Genomic DNA, 26,082 nt, shown 5'->3' with positions numbered 1-26,082 from the left:
GATAATAATAATAATAATAATAATAATAATAATAATAATAATAATAATAATAATACTGGTGGCGATTATGTTGTTATTGATGATGATGATGATGATGATGATGATGATGATGATGATGATGATGATGATGATGATGATGGTGATGATGATGATGATGATGATGTTGAAGATTAGGATGATGAAGATCATTATGAATAACACGAGGAGGATGTGGAGGAGGAGGAGGAGGAGGAGGAGGAAGAGGAGGAGGAAGAGGATGATGACGAGGATGATGATGAAGAGGATGATAAAGAGGAGAAGGAAGAGGAAAAGAATAAAAAGAAGAAAAAGAAGAAGAAGAAGAAGAAGAAGAAGAAGAAGAAGAAGAAGAAGAAGAAGAAGAAGAAGAAGAAGAAGAAGAAGAAGAAGAAGAAAAAGAAGAAGAAGGATAAAACGATAAAATCGATGTCGATGATAACATTGGTGATAAAAAAGCATTAGAAGCACCAAGTTTATATATACACTTTTCCCACCCATGTTGACCCCAATTATACACGTGAAGTTTATTTGTTCTACCAATGGAAATGGATTTGACCAAAGATTCAAACCTACGTATACATTTTTACAGCTCTGATAATCAAGTCAATTATGGGCTTGATTTAACCTTGTAATGGGCAATATTTTGCGTTGGTTTGAGAATATTTCAATTATAATAAAGGGCCCAAAACAATTCGGATTATCGGACCTGGATTAAGCGATCGTCGATTCACACCATTGCATTATTGACATTTGGGAAACATGCACACAATATTTGTTAACGCAATACAGGAAATGATGTTATGTTAAAATATTGATTGACATTAATAACATCTTTGCTCCATCCAAAGATAATGTGTACACATTAATATTAGCATTCCCACAATGTTTTATCACCATCATATTTTGTTATGAATTTCATTACACTATTTCAATATATTAGATTGATTTCTTGTAATAGATCTGCTACATTAGCTTCTTGAGTAAATACATTTGCAGCATAATTCAGTCCCTTGAATGGTAACTCAATAATAATTATATCGACGGAAACACAGGGGGCTGTCATCTAAGCATGGTGGTATTTGTGACTTTCGTCCTCTTGAATAAGCCATAATGCCTAGAAAAGTGTTAATCATTTATAGAAATTTGAACGGATAGATGAAATCTCTTCTTATTTTTTACAGCAAATTGGAAAGGACCGCAAAGTCAAAGCTTTTACTTACTAAAATGGAACGAAAAAGAGGAAGAGCAAAAAATAACAAATAAAAAAAGTAAAAAAAATAAGGCACATGGAGACGTGACCTTAATATAACCACAAAGAAGGCCGGAATTGGTAAGGAATGTAGTAAAAACAACCCAGTTTAGACAAAGATTACAATCTGTGGTCGATCCATGAGAAATGATTGGCACAAGCAAGTAAGTATTTTACTGTACAGTAAAACAGAGTAAACATCTACATTCCCAAGTTAATGAGATCATGCTTCTATGTAAAAAAAGAACATAATTTTAATGTATAAAGATCTGACAATGTGTGCCTGAAACAGTGCCCGCGATAAATAAAAAACAATCCCAATAAATCAAACAGCTTTGACTGGGCATCGAACCTCAGACCTCATGATTGTCGGTCATACATGCCACCGTTACACAAGAGGTTACCCGATAGTTTAATATACAGCATTTACGGGATTAGTAGGATCTAGACTCATTTGTTGGAAATTATTAAATTTAATTTTCACCTGTAAAGTAAATGAAATGTCATCGATTTAAAATCGCTTTTTAGGCAATGCTAATGTTGGTAAAGACAGCTTGATGAGATCCTATATATTTTATGCCAAATAAGGCAAGCAATTGGTTATGTTTTGTACCTCCGTAAAAATAGTATAACGAAGTATAATGCTTATAATAATCTAACTCGTTTCTTTCTTAACCTCATGAACGTATGAAATTAACATCGTTTATTTTTATATTTAATCCTTATAGTTCAGTACAATTCAGATACATACAGTCATCAATATCAATCAGTTTGTCCGATGCTACTGACCAGCTAATAGCCACTGTGTAGTAGGTGACATAATGACATTTCAAAATCTTATCATCAGTAAGATATCACTATAATCAGTAACTATGAATTGCACCTCAGTGGCTTTGTAATCATGTACTGGTCCTCTAATAATAAATGCAAGCTTCGGATTTTTGCTTCGTGTCTTGTCTCTTGACCACCACTTGCATGACATAGTCATTCGGTGAGTTAGTTCTCAGTAATAGAATTCGATTACCATAATATTATGTTTTTTTAAAAGCATCTTTTAAGCTTATGATTGCTGGTGTGATAATTATCTAAACAGATAGCTTTCACACCACTCTGGTCTCATTTCATTTTCATAATTCAAAAAAAAATTTGTTGTTTTTGTGAATTCTATACAAAAATATTGTCATATTTGCCTTGTTAAACAATAACTTAAGTATTTCCTAGGTTCATTTAACCCTAAATGATTCTTAGGCGTTAGGTAGAGTGTGGATGTCACTTAGCGGGATTGAAATTACGATTCCTTTTTTGTTGCAAAATAAGCAAATGTAACGTTTCCAGAATATGTAAGTACCTTCATGTTCCATTTCCATCTACTATAAAAAGCAATTTCGGAGGAATCCACATTTAAACATTATTTTCTGAATTTTTCTATAACTTATAACAAGAACTGTAGTGAGTAAGAAAGTGCCAGAAGACAATAGAGAATAAAAATTTCGCGACGGCGTTGGGGCTCAAACCCGCGACCTGACTGGTACAACTCCGCCTGGCCGGGGAGAGCGTGACTCTACGGTATGAATGACCTATCCACCACTCATACGGTAGAGTCACGCTCTCCCCGGCCAGGCGGACCTGTCACACAAATAAGGTCGCGAGTTCGAGCCCCCAACGCCGCCGTGAAATTTTTATTCTCTATTGCCCTCTGGCACTTTCCTACACACTTCATTTCTTGTTATTATCAACATAAGTGCCTGCTCTACTCACTTTTCTACAACTTATGTTACTCCGAGTTTTTTTTTTCCTTCATACGATTCCTTTTGTTTAACATCGGACTAACCATTGTGTCAGCTCATGTTAGTTTTGTGTTTTTGTCATTGTGATATTTTGAACGATATTTTTAGTTAACAATTGAAGAAATGTTCTATCTAGTGTGTAACTCAAATTGAATATATATTCTTGTATTTTTTTTCTCTTCGTGATTTTTGATTTTTCATTCTCACTACATCTTTCTGCCTATAAAGCAGACTGTAGAATTAAGATAAAATGACTTTGTTTTGCTTTCGTATAGACGAGATACATTGAGATGATATAGTATGATATAACGCTCATTTCCTATTTTTATAGGCTATGACTTGTGTGCTTTGAAAAGGTAATATGAGTACATTATCTAATCCTGCCATTGCTTTCTCTAGGTCATCATAAATAATTTGAAAAATTTACAAAAATGCTTGAATTATGAGTTTTTATATGGACTCAATATTGTGCTCAAAGTGTTTTACAACGGGTTCCAAGCCAAAAGCACCACGTAACATGTTTTAAGAGACATGAAGCCTATAAAGCTGTCTTTCATTTTTTTCGACAGACACGGCATAGTCTATTACCAACCAGATAATTTATTTGCACCTGCCTATGCGTTGAGAATGTTATTAAAGATACCTTTCACAGCTCGTAGCTGGACTCAAAACTATGACGTACAAATCATAAAATAGTGTCATACCATAAGACCACAAAGTTACACTAAGAAACTGGCATTTTGGCTGATATTTTCGCATGAAGTGGGATTAAAATGTGCAGTTAATATGCTAGATAAATATTAGAACATTTTTGAAAAATCATTAACCAAGTATTTAGATGGAGGTTGCATATCATGGAGGTGTCACTATTGTAAGATAAAAATCTGAAAATGTGTTATTGAACTGTTCCAGATCAAGCAGGAAGAAAAATAAAGGAAAACATCATCCCAAAAAGCCAGTCCGTTTTGGCGGGGGATTTAACGGCATACGTCCTGATTACCGTTAATCAGAAAGTCTGGAGTTCGCTATCAGTCGAGGCAGTGAGTTGTTTGGGATGATTTTGTTTCTTATATTTTTCTTTCTGCTTTATCTATGATCTAGCACTGTTTCCTACAAACTTTTCAGATTTAGATCGGAAATTTTTGTATCTGTATTATAGTTGTATTGAAACATTTAAGTATAGCTAACATTGATGTCCATTCCTTATTTCATAACAACATTTTAAAAATGGAAGCTTCAATTCAACAAACAACGACAGATACTGCGGACGTTTCGGGTTTTGCCCTTTATGAATGGAATACTAAATACAAATAGAGATGGTGTTTCGTTCATCTCATTTTGTTGACAAAGGGAAAATCCGAAACGTTCACATTCTCTGTATTCGTTAATTAAATTGAAGCTTCCATTCAATTTGAATGTTATTGTTTATTTTCTTCGAGCTTCAAACATCAACATTCACATTTCTTATTTCAGTACCATTAAAATCACCTTCATAGACAATTACAACCAAGTCAGACAATGGAATTGCATTCATCCTGGAACATCGTGTTTACTGTCATAGCATCTGCCATTCTTATTGTAGTTGATTCTCAAACTTGTACTAAAATTAACTCGTGCTCGTGTACCTACGGCGACAATCAAGTGGTTGATTTGTCTCCACTAGAAGGAAACCCAAAGTAAGCCATTGTTTAATAATCTTTGTTTAGATCTTCAACCAATACAAAAAAAAAAATCACGAAACACACATGTTGGTTTTTGTCTGATTTTTGTTTGCTTTTTCTTTCTCTTCTTTTGTTTTTGTTTTTTGTTTTTTTGTTTGTTTGTTTGTTTTTTTGCTTTCTATTGACGAATAACGTTTTAATAGAGGTTACCAACACTCATTTTCTTCATGACTGACCAATTCTACATTAATATTGTTTTGCCTAATCTATGCAATACTCACATAATGCTTTTTGATTTGTCAATGCGTGACAATGATATTATGGCTAGTAAGTCGATAAATCAAGAAGACACATTGAATGAAAATACACAACCATACCCTCAAAATGTATGCCACGCCCACGGAAACATCAGTAGACACAATATAAGTTTAAATATACAAATGAAAATAATTCAAAATCATATATTTTGATCTTTTACATTCATTTTTATCTAATCTGAGTTGAAGCAAATGTAAATAGAAGTCCATCAAATTCATCCATTTTCTTTTTTCTTAAAATACATAAAACCCCCGTTCGGTTATTTTTGTTATTTTTGCGATGTGCACTGCCATAAGTTTTCTTGTTTTAACTTTTAGTTATTCTTTTTAATCATTATATTCTTTTTTTTTATTTATTTATTTTTTGTTGTTTTTGTGTGTGTGTGGGGGGGGGGGGGTTGGAGGGTTACATTGATCTCAGCACGTCGAGGATTAGGTGAAAGAAGGTATTCAAATCTACTACTTATTGTAAAAATTACTTTGATGCTAATCAGTCTCAGCATGCTCCCTTCTCTACAAATACAATCGTATTTCACTTAAAAGTCACATGCAACAGAAATAACGTGAACATTACATCGCCAGCTATGCCCAATGTTCAAAATCAAGTGACAGGAGAAATGGGCTGTTTGAAGCAAGCTATCAGATTATCAGGTTATTTTCAGACAATGCTTGTGCTTGAAAAGCAGCGAGTAGAAATATAATGTTGTTTTCCTTAGACTACGTATTCATGGTTCTGAAGGACCTTTCCCATTGCACGCGTTGTGTGTATTCGTTATATTATTATATTCATTATTTCGAGAGGTGTCAAACTCGAAACTCTAATGATAGAAAATGAATAAATATGTCGTCATCGTTGTCAACAAATTCTAAAAATATCCATGGAGTTTATGGGAATACCAAACGGTTATTAGTGTAACAACTATGGCGATCAGTTAACTTGTCGTACACGTTAATAGCCCTTTATCAAACAAATATGGTCAATCTATCGGAGGATATGTGTCCCACCACGTCAATCTGGTGATATATGCCGGAAAGAACAAGGCAACTATGATTGATTTGATAGTAAGAATGATAAGAAATAGGAATTAAAAGCTTGTTGATTTTTTAATACAAAAATCCCAAAACACACTCTCCTCAATAAAAGCATTTGTTTCAACTCAAATTTTTAGGAGTTAGATTTAAAATGTAGTGTTGAGCATCGGGTTTACTCTTACATAATACCGTTTAAAACGTTTGGTCACATATATCTGTATCGCCTTCCTATCATCTATGACATTATCAGTAAACACTGACTGTACTATTCCTTCACATTCATTGCGATCCTAATTTGATATCACATTAACAATATCTAAGCAAATTTTCGAGATAGTCGATAGGAGAGTTGCTGTAAGCATGCAAGTGAATCAAATCTAGTCTTCGTATCTAAAACTACCAAAGATAGACATTTGTTTTTGTGACAAATCTTATACTGAGCAATGTCCACGTAATGTCATAAAGCGCTTGACAAGGAGTGCCAAGCAATGCCTAACATGACGGACGTGACCACTACATTTCCCCACAGAGACAGAGCTGTTACCGTCCACGAACAGGTTTTACTTCTAAGCACTATGGTGAATTTGATGAAAAGGGCCTTTTCCAAGGACTCAACTTTGCAAGGCCCCCAGCGGGACTCAAATCCGGGGCCTACACCAATACATATCGTCATTGTATAGATCTCGTACTTGGTATCAAAAGTTAATCAAATTCTGTGATATCAAACAATCTCTTAAATATACGAATTTTATCAACTTTCTGAGATTTTAAACAATCACTTTTTGTATGAAAAATGGAGTTCTGCGATTTTATCAAATCTCTTTGTTATCAAAAGTTAATTAAAATTGTGTGATCTAAACAATCTTGTTTTACAGATGGTCAGATCAGTACGACCCCCAATACTTATCCATGTACTCGTACAACCCTTGCAAGGCTTTTAGCGAGGGAACCTGTAGCAATGTAGCAGTAAGCATGTTATTATTTTTATTCCTACACGGCTTTCGAAAGGTTCGTATTTCTTTATTGAAAAGGAAGTTCCAGCTATTTACCAAACGGATAAAATAAGAGCGACAATCGAGGTATAGTGTGGTCCTTCAATTCCAAAAGTGCTGTCTAAACCTATTTTAATTATTCTAATTTGTCAATAGAAAGAATATTTTAGGTTAATAATCTCAATATTAGTAGGGGGAATTAGGTCCAAAAAAACCTTGAATTGTGCAAACAGGGTTGAAAGCATGAAAATTACATATGTTGTAGAATATGAAAAACCCTATAATTTATGATATAGAACCACTCTGAGGGATCAGAATTAGTTGAGATACAAGGTTTTTAAGATTAGAAAATTTTGAAATGGACGTCAATAATTTCTTTCATTTTTATTGTGTTAACATTCGAGGCAAGCCGACCAAAGGTTGTTTTACGTCATCCTTTGGATTCCCATTGGTGACTATTTTTAGCGTCGAAGCGGATGTTTACCTTTCCCTTTACTTTCGATTCACGAACCATACAAAGTTTTAATCGTAAATATTATTCAATTTCACTTGTTTTAAAGGACGTCTAGCGAGCAATATTCTATAATATGAGATTCTTCTGCATCTGATTTAATGAGTATAATCAATTGCTCTAAAACGGACGGGCAGACGGGAAGATGAGCAGAGGGGTAGACAAAGCAGACTAGCAGAACACAGCTCAATAAATGTCGATAACCGGTGTTGACAAAGGACAGTGCTCCTTCTCCACCCTCCTGTTTTCTTTTCTTTCCAAATATACTGCTATACTCATTTTACGTGAGTTAAAACCTATTTCAGTCAAACTTGATGACAGTAAAGAGTCAGCATACCATTTACATTGCTATAATTATCATCATTATCATCATCATCAACCACTATGATGCTGTATTGTGGCAAGTTATTTACTTTACGTTATTTACCTCAAAGGGACAATGGGAGAATGTTCTATTTGTACTGATGTGTCCTTATGTAAGGCACTGCACGCATTTTGCCTGCTGATGGTGGGTCTTTAACAGAAAGAACGAAAGAAAGAGAGAGAGAGAGAGAGAGAGAGAGAGAGAGAGAGAGAGAGAGAGAGAGAGAGAGAGTTATGAAAGAATATTGAATATGCCTAATAAAGGAATGCGTTTGCATGATTTACACATACAATAGCAAAAAGAACTGCTCCCAGAGACTGGGACAAGTGTTTTATATGCCAACAAGATAACACAGACCGTTTATAATGTCCCTTTAAGTCGAGGAGGTATGACAAAGGGCAAGGCTATGAAACTCTTTTTGAAGATTTAAAACAATTCAATTCTTTGGTTTGTGATGAAAACAAGTTGGATGTATCTATTCTTTTAATTCATCAGACAGAAATGTGATTATTGAAAGCTTAAAACAAAATGATGCTAAGTGGCATAAGTATTGTCGTGTAAAATTTAATTCCAACAAAATTAGGCGATTAGAATTAAAGAAATCTAAAGGAATTGCCCTACAAGAATTCCAAACTTCGTCATTTGACTTGGAGGAGTCACCGAATGAATATATTTCGCAACACGAGAATAATGAGACAACATTCAAAATTAGAGATTGGCTATAATAAACAAACGTACTTTTTTGTAAAAACAGGCATCGGGAGTACTCCATTCTGTAATGACAACAGATAGAAGAAAATATTCGTGAAATAGCGTTATCTATAAAAGATTCTGATATGTTGTCATTTATTGCCGGAGGAGATTTAGTCGCTCAGGAGGCACACTACCGCCCTATATCATAAAATTTGTCATGCACGATACTTAAAAAAAAAACAAGCTTTAAAAGATGTCACTGCTGATGATAATCATGATGTCACAGTTCTTGAAAGAAGTCGAGCTTTTGCTAACATTATATCTTTTATAGAAGAGAACCCTCAACAAATGTGACGATCGACATGAACCACTGTTGAGCTTATTTCCAGAATTGTCAAAAGTGTCCCAAAAACTCATCAAATGTTCATGTAATAGAGAATGTATCGGCACCCGATGCAAGTGTTAAAGGTCCGGTTTGTCTTGCACGGACTTGTGTAGATGAAGGGTGTGTGTGTATGGGGTGGGGGTGGGTGGGAGTGGGGGTGTTAGGTCAGTACATTATTGAGTAAAATTCTCTCTCTCTCTCTCTCTCTCTCTCTCTCTCTCTCTCTCTCTCTCTTCCTCTCTCTCTCTCTCCGTCTCTCCCGCTCACTCCCTCTCCCCCCTCTCCCTCCTCTCCCTATTTTATCTACTAGGTTAGTACAGTAATGAGTGAAATTCTCTCTCTCTCTCTCTCTCTCTCTCTCTCTCTCTCTCTCTCTCTCTCTCTCCCGCTCACTCCCTCTCCCCCCTCTCCCGCTTTTGTCTACTAGTTACAACACGAAATAATCATCAGTTAGCTACCGTAAATGGTTACCGGTGTATTTAAAGTTTTAGAACGCACATTGTATTGTCGTGGTTATTTCCTCGGATAAGTAATGCTATATAGGAAAAAATAAAAGTGCTAAAAACGCACTGTTCTGAGAAATTGCCAGAGTGGTTCTATATCAGGTGTTATTTATACGGGTCATAGCTACCTATATGCCAATTTTCAGGATTTCAACCCCAATGTGCACGGTTTTAGCCTAATTTTCCCTAATACAATGAATATGAAGAAAATCTATATTTTTACGCAGTTATTTCCCTTGTTTAATATAGCTGTAATAGGTAAAATCTAAGGCCTTAAACCGATACGTCATGATTGATTGCCAGAGTGGTTCTATATCAGATGTTTTTTCTATGGGTCTTAGCAACCTGTACGCAAATTTTCATGCTTTCAACCCGAATTTGCACGGTTTTAGCCTAATTCCCCCTACTATATTCTATCCTAGATACTTATTATTGCGCGGCGTCCTATGTTAAGCTTTCGGCATAATAATAGGATTCAATAGTCTGATGTCACGTCCGCCTAGAACCAGCAGGTTGGTTCTAAACAAGGAAATCGGTCCTTTTTACTCTTCATGCTGGCTAGAACTTTTTCACATTCCATGTAATCAGAATGTATAAAAGTCAAAACATGATCAGATTTAAAATATTTTTCTCTTCTAGATACACTTTTATGCTCGTCGGAGATGTATGTCATAATGGCGGTGATGGAGATAATGGCGTCCGCCATTGTTCCCGTAGTTTAGAACCAGTTATAATGCGTTACTATGACGGAAGTGATGTCACGACCTTTGAACCCTATTACTGAAGCATACTTTATGAGAATTTATTTACACAGAGACAAACTAGTGCTAGAGACGTTAATCTCATCATCTTAACTAACCCTATTCCGAACGGCTGAGTGCAATGCACCCGGAGCGACCAAACAACTGTAGATATTTTAGCCCAGAATCAATTTTTTCCTTAAAATTCAGAATGAGCGTTTCCATAGTGGTTATAAATACATATGCAAATTATAAGAATTATTTTCAAAGAACTTAAAATTTTATTCAAGGACAAAATTTTGACCATGGTCAACCCCGGCTGGGTGCAATGCACCCGGTAACAAAATAAGAGGAAGAAAACTTGCTGGGTGCAATGCACCCATATACTTTAACATAGAAAAAAAAGAGGGATGCATAACAGCTGTACAAACAGATTGATGAGATATACTTAAAATACATTTAGTTATGAAAATGCATTATATTTAAAGTGAAAAATATATTATTCCAAATGGAAAATACATCAGTTTCAAAAGATTTTGAGTAAAAATACAACTTTGACATTAACCTGCGTTAAGGAAATAACTTTCACTATCACTCTTGAAGGCATTTCTCACACAAAATAGTCAAATATTCTTTGCAGACATGTTTATAACACTTTGAACATTGTGTTCCGATCTTCCTGCCTTTGTATGATGGTCAGATACTATATCTTTTTTCTGTTTTATATGTTTTAGAGTGGCGAGTGTTCCCTCTTTTGTTCTTTGATGGTGCGGTCGTGGTTTTCTTTTCTGGTTGACAGCACACCTTCTTCAAAGTTTCAACAGCATTGTCTATGTTCTGTCTATATGTCAGGTTTAGTGCCCTGTTTGCTGCCTTTCGTTTGACTTGCTCAAAGGCAAGTTCTTTGGTTGTTTGGATCAGGAACTCTTGACGATTTTTGACATTGCTATATCGATCCTTGGATAAAATACCTCCAAATCACCCTGCAAGTAATTCTGGCAACATCACCAATGGTTAATTATTTGGTTTTTGTTTGTTTTCTGTTTGGTTTAGAAGGAATGTGCCTCAGAGCTGCATTTTCATGCTGACTTAAATTAATGGTCAGAAATAGAGAACAACAAAGCACATGCTTGAAAATAGTAGAGGGAATGTGAAATGTGCCTTCTGGTCCATTGTGGCCACCCCCATCTTTTGTTTGATTTTAAGTGTGCACAATCTCTGGTTTGCGACCATCTCATGCAGTCATTGTGCATTGAACTCAGCAGCACTGTGTTCTCATAGCGTTTACCCTAGAAAGAAACCAGTGTGATTCCTCTGCGGAAAAGAAACTTAGATTCTAAAAGTCCCAGTTCCTTCTTACTTTGGAAGGTGGGAGGGAGCAAGCACTTGTTACATCGAACTGTGCCAACAATTGACAATTTTCTCTTCAGAAGATCTGTCGCTATTTTTATTTGGTGAACAATTTGTCGCATGATAAATTCCGCCCAGTGTCAAGAAAATTGTCAAGTTCTTGACAATGTCGCAGCCACAGAATCATTTGTAGCCACCCTTGTGAATGTGGTTCCTTTCATCCATTAAGGAAATCCCTCAGGTGATAACATGTCGAGTCTCACAAACCCAGAATAATATTTCATCCTTGTTAGTCAGGCTTTGATGACATGTACTGAATAAATGTACAGCGTCCACGGAACGGGTCTAGCTACTTGTAACAAATATCTTATTAACAATCTATTTTTAGCGCAATATCCACTAAACATGCTGAAAGTACTTTACGAAGGATCTCTGACCAATAGCAGCATGTAACATGTAGAACGAGACATAACGCCTGTTCATCGATATTACAAATTTATCCGACAGGGACAATGCTGTTAACGGCCAGGTACTCATTTTACACCTGAGTACGGTGAGATAAAGTGAGTAAAGAGCCTTTTCCAAGGATTCAAGTATGCGCAGAGAGAGGCTCAAACCCAGGACCTTCCAATCTGATGAGAAAAATACCAACAAGACCTCAGAGCCGCATTTTCATGCTAATAATTGAATTAATGGTCAAAAACAGAGAGCACATGTTTGAAAATAGAAGAATGAACGTGAAAGTGGATGGTAACTGAGGGGACATAACTCTTATCATAAAGGGGACCACTTTTGAATGTTTTAGATATCTGCCAATCAATAAGAAACACTTTCCCATAGTTGTCAGTGCCTAAATCTTGTCATTGAATCACCGGGTGCAATGCACCCAGCCGTTTTTTTTTCTTATTTAATTGTTACCGGATGCAATGCACCCGGAAATATGCCGCTCGGAATAGGGCTAAACAAATGGAGGTGTCAATTCATATATTAATCACTTTCTGATAAATGCAGTTCCTGATTGTAACACAAAGTGTCAAACAGGTATTATGTCGTTTTGAACCAGATAAAGAAAATTTAAAGTAGAAATCTTCCATCTTAGGCATTAGCATTTATATGTTAAGAAACAAAACGTATTGTCCTTAATGAATGCATTCAATCTATTTAAAATGGCAAAATTATTTCTTAAAGTTCCATTTTAGCATTAGCTTTACCCTACGTGTACATATGTCTGACATCCGACCGCAAGTATGATCCTAGTTTAACATTGTTGTAATGGTCGATATTTTGGGTCATCTTTTTGAGACTTCCATTACATAATAATATGGGATATCAGACCTGCAAATAGGCGCACGCCGGGTTCATCCCAACATGAGACTGCTTTGAGGCGATAGTTTTCAATTTATTAACAGGTCACAACGTTTTAGAGAAATGAAGGCTTTCCTATAGGACACAAGTATGACTTTTACTTGTGATATTGGAATGATTCAATGTTTCATCACTGACTTGTATATTCAAAGTAACCCGAAGGAAACAGCAGATTTAATACCAGAATGGGAAGGTGCCCATGGCTGGTTTGCTAAATGACTTAAAATTGCGTGACTTTTTAAGAATTGATTTTGAAGAATATCTTTGTATTCGTAACTTCATCATCATAAATTATAACCCAGGAATAAATAACAATATGAAATTGAATGTAAGCTTCAATTTAATGACGAAAGCAGATAAAATTGACGTTTCAGGGGTTTCCCTTTATCAACAAACAGGATGAATGAAACACCACAGATGAATGAGATAATATTACCCAGTAGCGTATCAAACAAAAATGGCAGCCATGTAAAATAAAGGCCAAAAAATTATCCAAAAACAATGTGAACAACTTAATGCTACTACAGTAAACACAGCAACCATAGCCGTTATTTTTACATTGAATAGATATGGCACTATCATCATGATACAAACTATAATTGGCCAGAAAACATAAACCATTCTCATTTCTATAAACCATCAATTTTGCATTTGTTCGATGATAAAATCTGATTAAAGGAAATGAAAATGTATAGTTTAAACACAAAACAGTAAAACATTATTATACTACCATAATATTTTGGATGTAAGCTAAAACTCAATGATCCAAGTATCTGAGTTGCCTACCTGTTAGCGCAAACAGTGCGGTAATGTTGACGAAAAAAAAGTGATTGTAATTTAGTGAAAGATGTCTTGGGCTTAAAATTAGATTTAGATATCTAACTCCTAATCCATGGCTTACCTGCAGTATTATATTTTCCAAGGTATTTAAGTACTGCATTATCAGCTACAATTTTTTTCACGACTTTTAGTTGCTTGTGTATATTTTTTTTAAAATCTTAATTTCCCTTTGAACTTAAAATTGACCATGATCAGAAAAGGTAGCTTGTTATCTGCCTCTGATTTTGTCAACATGATCCTTAATATAAAACTGTTTAGTTAATGTTTATCATGTGATCTTGTATTCCTCCATTTTATGTTCTCCTACACCCTTCCTCGATTTTATTAAATTTAATCCATAAAATGAGATCAAGTCTAAAGAAATAAACACAATGAGAATTTATCTTCTATATATCGATCGAAAATCGTAATCATCATTACCAAATCATTATCAATCACTTTTTGTCATCACCATCGATGTCATCTAAATTTTTAGCAACATTATTATTATTATCATCATCATCATTATCATCATCATTATCATCATCATCATCATCATCATCATCATCATCATCATCATCATCATCATCATCATCATCATCATCATTACCATCATCATCAGCATCAGCATCAACATCACTATCATCATCATCATCATTATCATCATCATCATCATCATCATCATCATCATCTTCATTATCATCATCGTCGTTGCTATGGAAAAAGAAGTAATGGGTTTTCTCCAATTGTTTAAAACGTGCCCAAAAGACAAAATAACGAAATGAAATTCGATCTCAGGTTTGTCAATACAATGGAGCCGATTATTATGAATGTGGAACTCAAGATTCAGCCGTGTTTTCAAATGACCCAACCTCTGGTGCATTAATTGTGACATACTCAAGCACAGATGGCTTCGGAACCACAAGGTAAATAAACGAAAAGGCCTCATACTGGGCATGCTTTGTAAAAGATATGATAATTTGCGTTGGGTAAAATACCCACAACATCCGCCAGCCGGATATAACGTACAAAAACACAAAACTATTTGAAACCTTGAATATTTGTTAGTCTGATTGATATAATTTTGTAAGAAATAATTATTAAAATAACTGTCTCAAAAAAAAAAAAAAAAGAACAATAGCAAAGAACAGAGTGTCATTATTTAACTTCCATATCCCTGTTTTCACCACGTCGTTGACTGACATTAACCAGTTAACACTGCAGTACTCTGCGAAGTCCCAAGTTTGAGATTTTTTGTCAACGTGAGGGTCGTTTAAATCGATCAATATATGAAGGACGACTTTTTCTGGCCAATTTTTTTTGTATGAGCTTTTTCCCGGGTATGGCAGTTATAAAATAAATAATTATTGACCATACTATTATTTTTCTTCAATTTGCTCCAGGACAAGTGCTGTTACCTTGACGTGTGACCAGAGTGGGACAGATACTTTTTCAGTCCTAGGCGAATCAACCACAGCTCTTTATGTAAGTACACTATTATATACATATATATATATATATATATATATATATATATATATATATATATATTATATATATATTCATTACTAAACGTAATAACAGGGTGTTTTGAAATTCTATCTTGGTGGGTCTAATACTAATTATTTTATTTATTGCCTCATAACAGATAGGTCAATTAAATGGTGATTTTAAGAGGGAAAGTAGATTTCACTATATTCAACAGCAGTGTATTGTTGTGAACGTGAATAATTTAGTGGGTATTAGAAGATTCTGGCTGTGTCTGATTGAAAGTGAACTCAAGAAATTAGGTACCACTTCCTTTCCCGCACTTTTTGATTAATTCTCCAGACAGCTCCTCATTTTAGCGTGTCATTCTATTGGAATTGAATAAATTATGATCCATCTCACTCGTAAGAAAAAAAAACCCCACAAAAACAGTATTTCTTTTCCTCTGCTAGTATACTCTGGAGCCTACCAACGAATGAGAATCAGGATGTTTGAGAAAACTGTTTTCTATCTGTGGCAGATAAGCAACCTCAATGAAATTGAAAGTGCTATTTAATTTTCTTCCTGCTTCACATGGATGTCAATATTAGATTGATCCTCCAGAAAAAGCCACTACTACATAATGAAGATGAATAAATGAACATGTTGGACGAGACATGACGCCTGTTTTTTTTCCGACAGAGACAACGCTGTTAACGGTCAGAAATTCATTTTACGCCTGAGTTTGATGAGAGAAGGTGAGTAAAGAGCCGTTACCAAGGACTCAATTATGCGCCACTCAGAGCGAGACTATAAACCCACAACCCACAAATATAAATACGAAGGAAAGTGTCAAGACCATATAGCTGCACGTAGATGATGATTATGTGATGATGATGATGATGATGATGATAATGATGATGACAAATAGTCGATAATGATGATGATTTTAAAACGGCAGACAATCGGCGGAGGGCAGTGCTCTTTCTGGAGCTGTTAATCTATACTCAATTATAACAAAGCTTATTTCAAATGAATATCTCATAAATTTGTTTCAGTTATTTGAGTTAAAAAGTAGTCACTGTTGTCCGAAAGCTGGTCCATCTGGAGGAGGAGGCTCATCAGGCGGCGGCATCTCAGCTGGATCTATTATGGTTATTGTGTAAGTTATACAGAAATAATCCGCTTTCTCAGAACCAGAACGGTATTACGTCGGGTGCTGTAAGATCAAATTTAGCACCAGAAGCATCTGATTTGTGTTAAATGTGTGTTTTATCTCTCTTCTTACCAGCCATTTTCAGGATTTTCCCCAAAACTTCATACCCAACTAACACAAAAATAGATTTTTTATCAGTCAGACACAATAGCAGTTACTTCCTGCGATAAATAATATTTTGAGTAAAACAAGCTCTACAATAACAGATTGTTCATTTTCTTTAAATTTTATGATGTACAAAACAAATCTGAATAAGAAAAACGTTGGATGTATCGTAACGAATGTGACGATTTTCCTATAGTTGGTAAAGGGAGGGTTAAGGAGGAAAACAATATAGAGAAAAGGGGCAGCGTGATTCAGTGGTATGGTCTTTGGGGGGGGGGGGGGGGGGGGGGGGGGGTCATGACAAGCTCACGTGTCTTCAAAGATAAGATTTACAAATAATCAGAAAGGCCGGCCAATACAAATATTCCATAGCCCACAAATAACCTCGTTGGTGCTGAAATTACCTGAAACAAACAAACGATCAAACTGATATGGTATGTTATCTTCCACTATGGTCTTGGTTTTTGAAATTAACAATAGAACGAAAATTGCATTGTCCGTGGAAGTTAGCTAAGTCCGGGTCTTAGGACAGCATACCCTATGTTTAATGATGGATATCGGTAACTAATACATTTTGTTTGTTAAATCAAGTGCTTCTAACTGATTATGTGAATTTTAATCAAAGGCTGATGTTTTGAAATCGTTTTCATTGATTTTTTATACTCCTTTTTCCGGCACTGTATCATACACTCCTTTTCAGATTTATTCTATCCTACAAAAAATTATAATAATACCAAAAAGATCCCTTCATTCATCCCTAAGGGGAAATTTTTATTTTGGATCTATTCCAAGGGAAGACTGGAATAACACAGGCGTCAGCCGCAGTGCAGCGCCGCAAGGTGGGCTAAGGCTATGTGACTTGCTCAAGGCCACATTGAGCGACAGGTAGTCGAACTCGGTATCTTTCGGGTACGAAGCAAAGACCATACTGCTGAGCCATGCTGTCCCATCATTTTGTCGCTAGGGATACGTAATAGGTTAAATGTCATATGTTGCTGTCAGAGTGGCAATTGAAATGATGATGACGATGATGATGATGATGATGATGATGATGATGATGATGATGATGATGATTTATTGCTGCTGTTGCTGTATTTGATAATGATCATGATGACATGGTGTTGATAATGGTGATGGCAATAATGATGATAATAATAACATTAGTAATGATGATGATGATGATGATGATGATGATGATGATGGTGATGATGATGATGGTGATGATGATGATGATGATGGTGGTGATGATGATGGTGATGATGGTGATGATGATGATCACGACGACGACGACGAGATGATGATAATGATGATGATGATGATGATGATGATGATGATGATGATGATGATGATGATGATGATGATCACGACGACGACGATGATGATGGTGACGACGATCATAATGATAATTTGGATGCCCATCTACACAATTTCTTCATCCGTCGTTTCATAAAGACTCATTAATAGAAAGGTTTAAAAAATAAAAACGTCAAGCTTCATTTCAATTCCACAGGTTCTTTGCCCTCGTTGTTGTGTATTTTGTAGGGGGTACATTATTCCTCAAGTTTGGACGCCAGGCTCAAGGAGCTGATGCAGTACCAAATCGTTCTTTCTGGGGAGCTCTACCAGGATTGATTAAGGTGAGTAAAGTGTCAAAGAGAAAGTATTATACCGATACCTTTTAGACATGAAGACAATTTGGTCATCTCGTTATTTAGAAAAATCATTTTTTAAAGTAATCCTTCGAAGCCATTGTCCTGGAGCCGCGGATTATTCCGGTTTCTATAGCGTGAAGCGGACAGCATGACAGTAATTACTTGCTACCCTTTGGTAAGTCTATCGTAAAGTACCTTCCGCCGGATCGAATAGACCCAGTCACTTCTGGGTGGACAGCACGGGGGAGGGGGGGGGTGAGTCAGAAAAAATCTAGACTTCACCCGGGATCGATCTCGATCCCTTTGTGTGTAAAGCGAGTGCTCTACCAACTGAGCTATTAGGATCCCAATAATAATCATAAGGTTTTTTTTCAATTTTGTAGGAATTAGAAAAAGAAAACCTTCTTCTTTAAAAATATTTTAATATAAATAATCTAACTCACACAAATGCTTTAACTATTAGTTCCATTGGTGAGTGAAGCATATCATGTAAGAGAGTGTTCTTTTCAAAAACAGATCTCTGAAAAAAGTAAATTGTTGCTCTCCTAATTCTTTCCCTGAATTCAAACTAGTTGCTTGGCAAGGAAGGGGTTATGGTCAGATAAAATTACAAGTTGTGGTTTTGGTTAGTTCGTCTGATTAAAAGTCAGGCACTAAATCAATCGACTCGATAAGGATATACGTTTTATTTTGAGATTGAGTTACCTGTACAATCTGTTTGTTTGTTTTTTTTTTAATTTGCATTATGTTAATTTTTAAAAAAATAAACCAGAAACCAAATAGTAAATTTAATGCGTTATATACACACACACACACACATATATATATATATATATATATATATATATATATATATATACATATATATATTATCATTATATTTATATAATGTATTACAAGAACATGAAATTTGCAAGTCTTTAATATATCTTTTAATCTTTATTTACCACCTTTAGCAAAGTGTTTCTTAGTTCTTAAAAGAAATTCTAATGTAAAGTTTGTTCATATTTCATGTTCAACTTGACAAAATGCACGTGGATCAAATATTATTAATTGATATATCTATATATAAATGACGCTATATTATAATCAGTTCATATGTCATTAATGTCATTATTGGATTTCAAATAAGGAATAACAAGGAATACAATAAACTCAATGCAAACATACAATTATCTATTTCGCTGACAGATTGGGCTAGTCAATACGGTGTCAAGTTTCAGAATAAGAATAATTGAACCATTTCTCATTTCATAACAATTATTATTAAAGGAAAGGCGTTAAAGATAGCAATCGCTGACCCGGTTTTGTGTCCTTGCGTAATGTTCTTTACTCATACTAGCTTATTTAAATCATAATATGATTTAAAGATGCTATTAGGCCGTTTCACATATCAATGGAAGTGTAAAGCCACTCTTCCTGAAGACTTGATACATACCTTTTGTAATTGATCTTCTGGTTTCAGTGTAGTTTTTTTGTCTAAACATATTCTAGTCGTCTAGAAAGATCATCCTACCTCGCGCTTTTCCCTCCAGTCATTCTAAATTCTACTAAATTAGTGATGCCATCAATAGTCCTCCGAAGGGCTGGTTACATACGCACCTCCAAAGATTTTGGAATCGGAAAATTAGAAGTTGTTACGTCACAAATTTTCTGCCCCCATTGAAATCATCACAATATTTTTTTATTCTTCTCAGGATGGAGCGTTGTTTGTGGTTCGTAGAGGAAAAGGAGGCTACGACCAAGTTTGAGTCGGAGACAAGTGTCAGGAATTATTAAAGAGGAAACGTTTTTAAATACGCATAACATCTCTCTCTCTCTCTCTCTCTCTCTCTCTCTCTCTCTCTCTCTCTCTCTCTCTCTCTCTCTCTCTCTCTCTCTCTTTCTCTATCTATCTAGCTATCTATCTATCTCTCTCTCTTTCTCTCTCTCTCTCTCACACACACACACAAACACACACACACACACACTCACTCTTTGTAAAAGTATCACAGTTTTATCTATATCAACAATTTTCTTTTAATGGACAAAACACATAGTAGCCAATCTTCATGAACTTATCTAGTACGTAAAAATGACGTAAAAATAATCAATAGTTTCCTAATACTAACACTGTTTTCAAAAGTGCGCGTAGGTTCATTTACGTATCTATTATATGGACAAAGCTTTGGATAATGTCAGTCCACACGATAAAGCAAAACTACCATTCCATTTTAATTTCGTATAGAGTAGATGATTCTCAAAACGTTCTAAGTCTCATGTTGATAATTCAAACAAAACTAATTATTGTCATTTATTTATTGACAAAGATGAAAATACTTGTTTTGTTTCCCTCATAGAGCAATACCATAAGTGTTTTGAAACTCCAAATTTTATCTGGTGACTCGATGGACTCCAAAATATATAGATTGTGATTTTTAACTCATCAGGATGTGACTTAGGACCTAATCATTTGCAGTCCTTGATTTGTGCGTTGATCTTAACGTCTGTGATTGTAATGCCATATATCGTAGTTTCTAGCAGCAAAAATAATAATAATAATAAAAAATCATTGTTAAAAGTATTCCGGATTTTCTAATGAAACCAACAATTAATCGGTGTTTTATTAGTGAGAGCTTTATGTATATCATTGTATATTCAGATTCAGTTCCGTCGATGAGATGAATTTAGCGAAAGTATGTAATCATGAAAATACACACACACACACACACATACACACACACCCACACACAAACAGAGAGAGAGAGAGAGAGAGAGAGAGAGAGAGAGACGAGAGAGAGAAATAAAGATAGAGAGAGAGAGTTTTTGTGTGTGTGTGTGTGTGTGGATGTGTGTGTATGTGTGTGCGTGTGTGTGAGAGAGAGGCAGAGAGAGAGAGAGAGAGAGAGAGAGAGAGAGAGAGAGAGGCAGTCTATTATATCATAATAGGTGCAATGCATTTGTTCTTGTGTTTGATAGCTGAATTAGTTACAGCCAATAAAAATAAAGTGTATAAATAAACGTCATTGTTATTTTTCTTGGCGGTCGTGTACAATATATATATATATATATATATATATATATATATATATATATAAGAGAGAGAGAGAGAGAGAGAGAGAGAGAGAGAGAGAGAGAGAGAGAGAGAGAGAGAGAAAGAGAGTTAGAAAGCAAGGTATTCTCATCGAATGTTTTTATATTGTTTATTGTGATAAATAACAAGAAAATGAAAACATTTAAGTCATAAAATACTTTCTCCAATGATCAACAATGTCAAATGCAACGCGATTTAATAAAAATAATTAAAATGCAAGTTTGTCGGTGGTGCAGGTTCTGATATCAGGCATGAATCAAACTTGAATTGTAACCTGTATAAATTAGCGCCAGAAAAAAGGATTGAATATTGAAATTGGATATAAATCGAACCCTGCCAGCTCTAGTGAGCACTCACTGCTTCTAATAATAAAATTTAAAAATGATATGAACTTTCCTCTCTGTGTCATAATTCATCAAGTTTCGATAGTATAAAATTGTTCTGAATGGAAAAAAATATGATGAGATTACTGCATTACAGTTCAAGACGAGAAAGCCTCTTTTATATTTTAAGACTTTGGGACTCTGTAAGGCGATGTACTGTTTTCTTCCCTCCCTCCTGTTATAGAGGAAGAATTCAAAGAGATTATCAAATCTTAAACCTCCAGAGACATGCATTCTTGACCCATATAATAATAATAATAATAATAATAATAATAATAATAATAATAATAATAATAATAATAATAATAATAATAATAATAATAATAATAATAAATGGCATTTATATAGCGCTTTACCCCGTTGTCACAGGTTCTAAGCGCTTTACAGTGATATAAAACAAAACATATCACAGTGAGACAAGTGTGAAGGAAACGTGATACGAATTCAATTTAACAACAACAAAATATGAAAATAATATTGCAACATTATGACGTAAAAAGATAAAACTTTAGGCGAGATTTGAACGTTGTCAACGAATCCGAGCATCTCACATGTGATGGGAGAGCGTTCCAAAAATGGGGGGCCGAAAATTGAAAAGACTGTTCACCTATTTTACGCAATGGCTTAGGTTTGACAAGGATTGATCGGTCATTGCTTGACCTCAAGTTTCTATTGGGGACATATATATTTAGAAGGTATTTAATATAGGAGGGACTGTTCGTGCTCAGGGATTTGTAGACAACAGTACAAATCTTATAGGCAACTCTTTTTTCCACAGGAAGCCAATGTAACTCACGGAGAAGAAGAGTTGCTGACGGGTATTTTTTGTTATTGCGTACAATGAACCTGGCTGCGTTATTTTGAGCAACCTGAAGTTTGCTAATTTTGTCTTTAGCTAAATTCGCCCAAAGGGAGTTACAATAGTCCAATTTAGATAAAACCAGGGAATTAATTAAAGTTCCGTTATATGCTTCGGTATTAAATTACGAATTTTGCTTATTTTTTTCATTTCTATGTACATAGATTGTATGGTGTTATTCACATGGCTTGTCATGGAAAGATCTTTATCAATGATGACGCCAAGGTTTTTTGCTTTATTTGAAAATTCTATTGTGCTATTTCCGAGAGTAATAGGCGATTTATTTGCCTGTTTAAGGATACTCGGCCTTCCACACATTAAAATCTCAGTTTTACTATCATTTAATTTTAACTTATTGTGGTACATCCAAGATTTAATCTCATTAAAACAGCTCGTAATTCGTTGTATTAAGAACTGTAAATTACTAAGAGGTGCTGAATCATATATCTGCGTATCATCTGCATAAAAATGATAACTCAGATTGAATCTGGATTTCACACTAGAAAGGCTCTGCATATATACAGTAAAAAGGACATATTTATATTAACGAGAGCAGATTCGGTATTGTCGTGCTCCCTAACCACAGATTAGTAGGGTTCGTAAAGATTATATTGAAGTAAAAGAGTTTTAAGTTGTCTGGCAACAACTATTTAGACGATTTTTGATGAAAGCTTAAAGTAAAAACTGGGCAAAATTGTTCAGCACTTCAGGGGATATACCAACATGCTTTTTGCAGAGTGGTCACAGTAGCATGATTAAAAGAATGTTGTGCAATTCCAGCAGACAGAGATTCATTTATGATTGAAATAATACAGGGTAAAAAAAGATATAAATAAACATGAACTGTCCTCTCTTCAGTGCGTCAAAAATCTCATTGTGTAATGTGATTGCATGAAACGAAATCCACAAAAGTAACTCAATAATGTCTCATATCACAGTTTGGCAGACCATTACAGGACATGAAAACGATCTTTAAAAAAAAAGAACAAAGATGGAACTGGGATTCTAAATTAGATGAGACCAAAAGTTATTGTTTCGTCCTGGCAGATCTCTGCATAATATACGTAGAGGAATACATTACCGTAAAAGCGATTACTGTAAATGTCTGGTTAGACGTACTGAAATATTATGATGCATTCCATCTTCATTCAGGTCGTTCTAAATTACACGTTTTCAGACATATGGATTAGTAGAGATGGACTCGGTTGCCTGGATCACTGGATGGACATTTATCCGTATGGCTTTTTCCTATGGGGCAACATCAAAAATATTGTTTATTCAGCTCCCATGAAAAATGTTAGAACGATTACCTTGAAACAAGAGCTGTTATTGAATTCATCACACCACAAGAGCTACAAAACACACGGAAAGAACTAAAAATGGGTTGAATTTGATTGTAGGTAGCCATGGCAACCATATTACGACGCATACAAAATTTAAAGCATTTTTGTATTCATGAGTACACGTTTGAAGTTTATTGGCTGCAACGTTTCTATGTTTAAGATATGTTTCAACATGGAAAGTCTTTATGAAAATACTGCATATCTTATCTAGAAGTACTTCAAAATATTATATATAAAGAACGCTATAATTTCTTTTGAAAGAGAGAATATCAATGAGAGTAGAAAAAGATAAATAGTTAACTTTTTTGGGGGGAAAATATTTAAATTCCAAATTGAATAGAAAAGCTGGTATCAATGGTCTAAGAAAAGCAAATGGTACAATCACAGGGAATTGTTTCGAAAGTACTTAGGTTTTGAATAATTACTTATGAGACGTGCTTATTGATGAAGATGGATCCAACTGCTGTCCGATGTTTGTGCTGACGTTTTTGTCGAAAGGTGGGTTGAACCAAGTAATATGTCGTTTTCTTGTTTTGCGTTCTTCACTTGTGTGTTGGGGTTTACATGAGAGGGGGGCGTCTGTGCATTCAAATGGTGTGTTGTATCCGCTTTTTGTGAGTGCTTCCTTGTAGGGGGTGGCTGCGACGTTGAATATCTCTCTGTTTTCCGAAAGTTTGCTCACCCTCATTGGACAGCAGTTCCTGAAGTTAATTGATACACACTTTCCAAAAAACCACAAGCTACATAAAATTATCAACAGGAATACCATAAAAATAAGCTACTCGTGTATGCGCAACATAAAACAAATAATTTCAAGCCACAACAAAAAAATATTAATAAACCACCGACAAGAGCAAAACCCACCCACCAAAAAATGCAGCTGCAGAAATAAGGAACATTGACCGCTAAACAAACAATGTTTAGAATCAAGTTTAATTTACCAAGCCACAGTCACCGAAACTAAAACAAACAAGCAAGAAAAATATGTAGGACTAACGGAAAATATTTTCAAAACAAGATACAACCTCCACACCTCAACATTTAGTAACACTAACAAAAAAAAAACATCCAGAAAACTCAGCGAACATATTTGGAAATTAAAAGACAACAAACTAGCCCACAACATTTCATGGAAAATTTTATCTGAAGCAACAGGATACACACCAACATCAAAACAATGCAGCTTATGCCTGGAAGAGAAATATACTATAATCAAGCACCGTCATGAAGCCACACTCAACACGAAAAATGAGATGTACGCTACGTGTCCACATCGCCGGAAGTTCTTGTTAATCAACTACAAAACGGAACCACTCCAACAAACAACAACAGTCAACAAACCAACTCAGTCCTGACGATGGCTAATTAGGCCTGAAACATTAATGTAGACTGTCTCAAACATTGTGGTAGATATTAGAATGGTATATATGTATATATATATATATATATATATATATATATATATATATATATATAGTTTTAAAAGAAATAATGACATTGCATGGGATCAGATGGTCCTCATCCACACTTTTTGAAGGCACTATTTAATAAAATATCTTAGCCTTTGACAATCTTACTCAAAAAAAAAACCTTAAAAAACCTTAGCTGCATCATGTCGTCCTCATGATTGCAATTGGCTAACATTACACCAATTCATAAAAAAGGGCAATAAAATAGACGTGGCTAATTACCGAACATGTATAATATGCGAAGTTTTTGAATCCAAAATGACATTTTTAGTTATGCACTATCTTGAAGATAATAATTTACTAAACGATTGTTATAGATTGAAAAGATCTTTTACTACCCAATAATCACAGCAATGAAAGAGTTTACTAAGTTGATTGATGAAAAATATGATATCGGTGCCATTTACCTTGAATTTAGTAAAGCGGTTCCTTGGAAAAGATTGTTTTTATTTAATTTATTAACAAATGATATTTCTTTTATATATTACCGAATTGTGTTGTGATACCAAATTATAATTTCCTTACAAGAATCAATAAAGTATATCTTATCTTACTTATTATGATATGATATATAGTAATATGATAATACAGATATTGTTGTCATCAACACAAAATACTGTTCAAGAAATGAAATGGTAATTATAAAAATGGTTTTAAAGGATTTCTTGAACACAATGATTTGAACTCCCGATTGCTCTGCGAAACGGTGTTCTATACAGACGTACCAAA

At 34.8% G+C, this 26,082-nt stretch overlaps 1 protein-coding gene across 2 annotated transcripts; it reads left to right on the top strand.

Moving 5' to 3' along the window:
* The first annotated feature begins 2,169 nt into the window (after positions 1-2,169).
* Positions 2,170-21,114, top strand: LOC144963716 (uncharacterized). 2 transcript variants are annotated; one of them, XM_078897669.1, is made up of 9 exons: positions 2,170-2,258; positions 3,967-4,094; positions 4,528-4,730; positions 6,940-7,030; positions 14,585-14,712; positions 15,190-15,271; positions 16,312-16,415; positions 18,085-18,211; positions 19,924-21,114. In XM_078897669.1, exons 3-9 carry the CDS (start codon positions 4,573-4,575, stop codon positions 19,975-19,977), a joined length of 744 nt encoding a protein of 247 aa, XP_078753795.1. In that variant the 5' UTR covers positions 2,170-2,258; positions 3,967-4,094; positions 4,528-4,572; the 3' UTR covers positions 19,978-21,114. The 2 variants fall into 2 exon arrangements, with proteins under 2 accessions (XP_078753795.1, XP_078753796.1); XM_078897670.1 differs by lacking the exon at positions 3,967-4,094 and having other exon boundaries at positions 2,180-2,258.
* The last annotated feature ends 4,968 nt before the right edge of the window (positions 21,115-26,082 follow it).

Source organism: Berghia stephanieae, chromosome 2 (genome assembly GCF_034508935.2).
Source record: "Berghia stephanieae isolate SIO BIC M18660-M18661 chromosome 2, UCSD_Bste_1.3, whole genome shotgun sequence".
Taxonomy (NCBI): domain Eukaryota; kingdom Metazoa; phylum Mollusca; class Gastropoda; order Nudibranchia; family Aeolidiidae; genus Berghia; species Berghia stephanieae.
This window is presented reverse-complemented; position numbering and strand designations above follow the sequence as displayed.

Excerpts from the sequence above, each read along its gene's own strand:
- LOC144963716 (XM_078897669.1), top strand. The coding sequence starts at position 4,573 with ATGGAATTGCATTCATCCTGGAACATCGTGTTTACTGTCATAGCATCT. Across the intron at positions 16,416-18,084 it reads GGATCTATTATGGTTATTGT|GTTCTTTGCCCTCGTTGTTG; the intron begins GTAAGTTATACA and ends TCAATTCCACAG. Across the intron at positions 18,212-19,923 it reads CTCTACCAGGATTGATTAAG|GATGGAGCGTTGTTTGTGGT; the intron begins GTGAGTAAAGTG and ends TATTCTTCTCAG.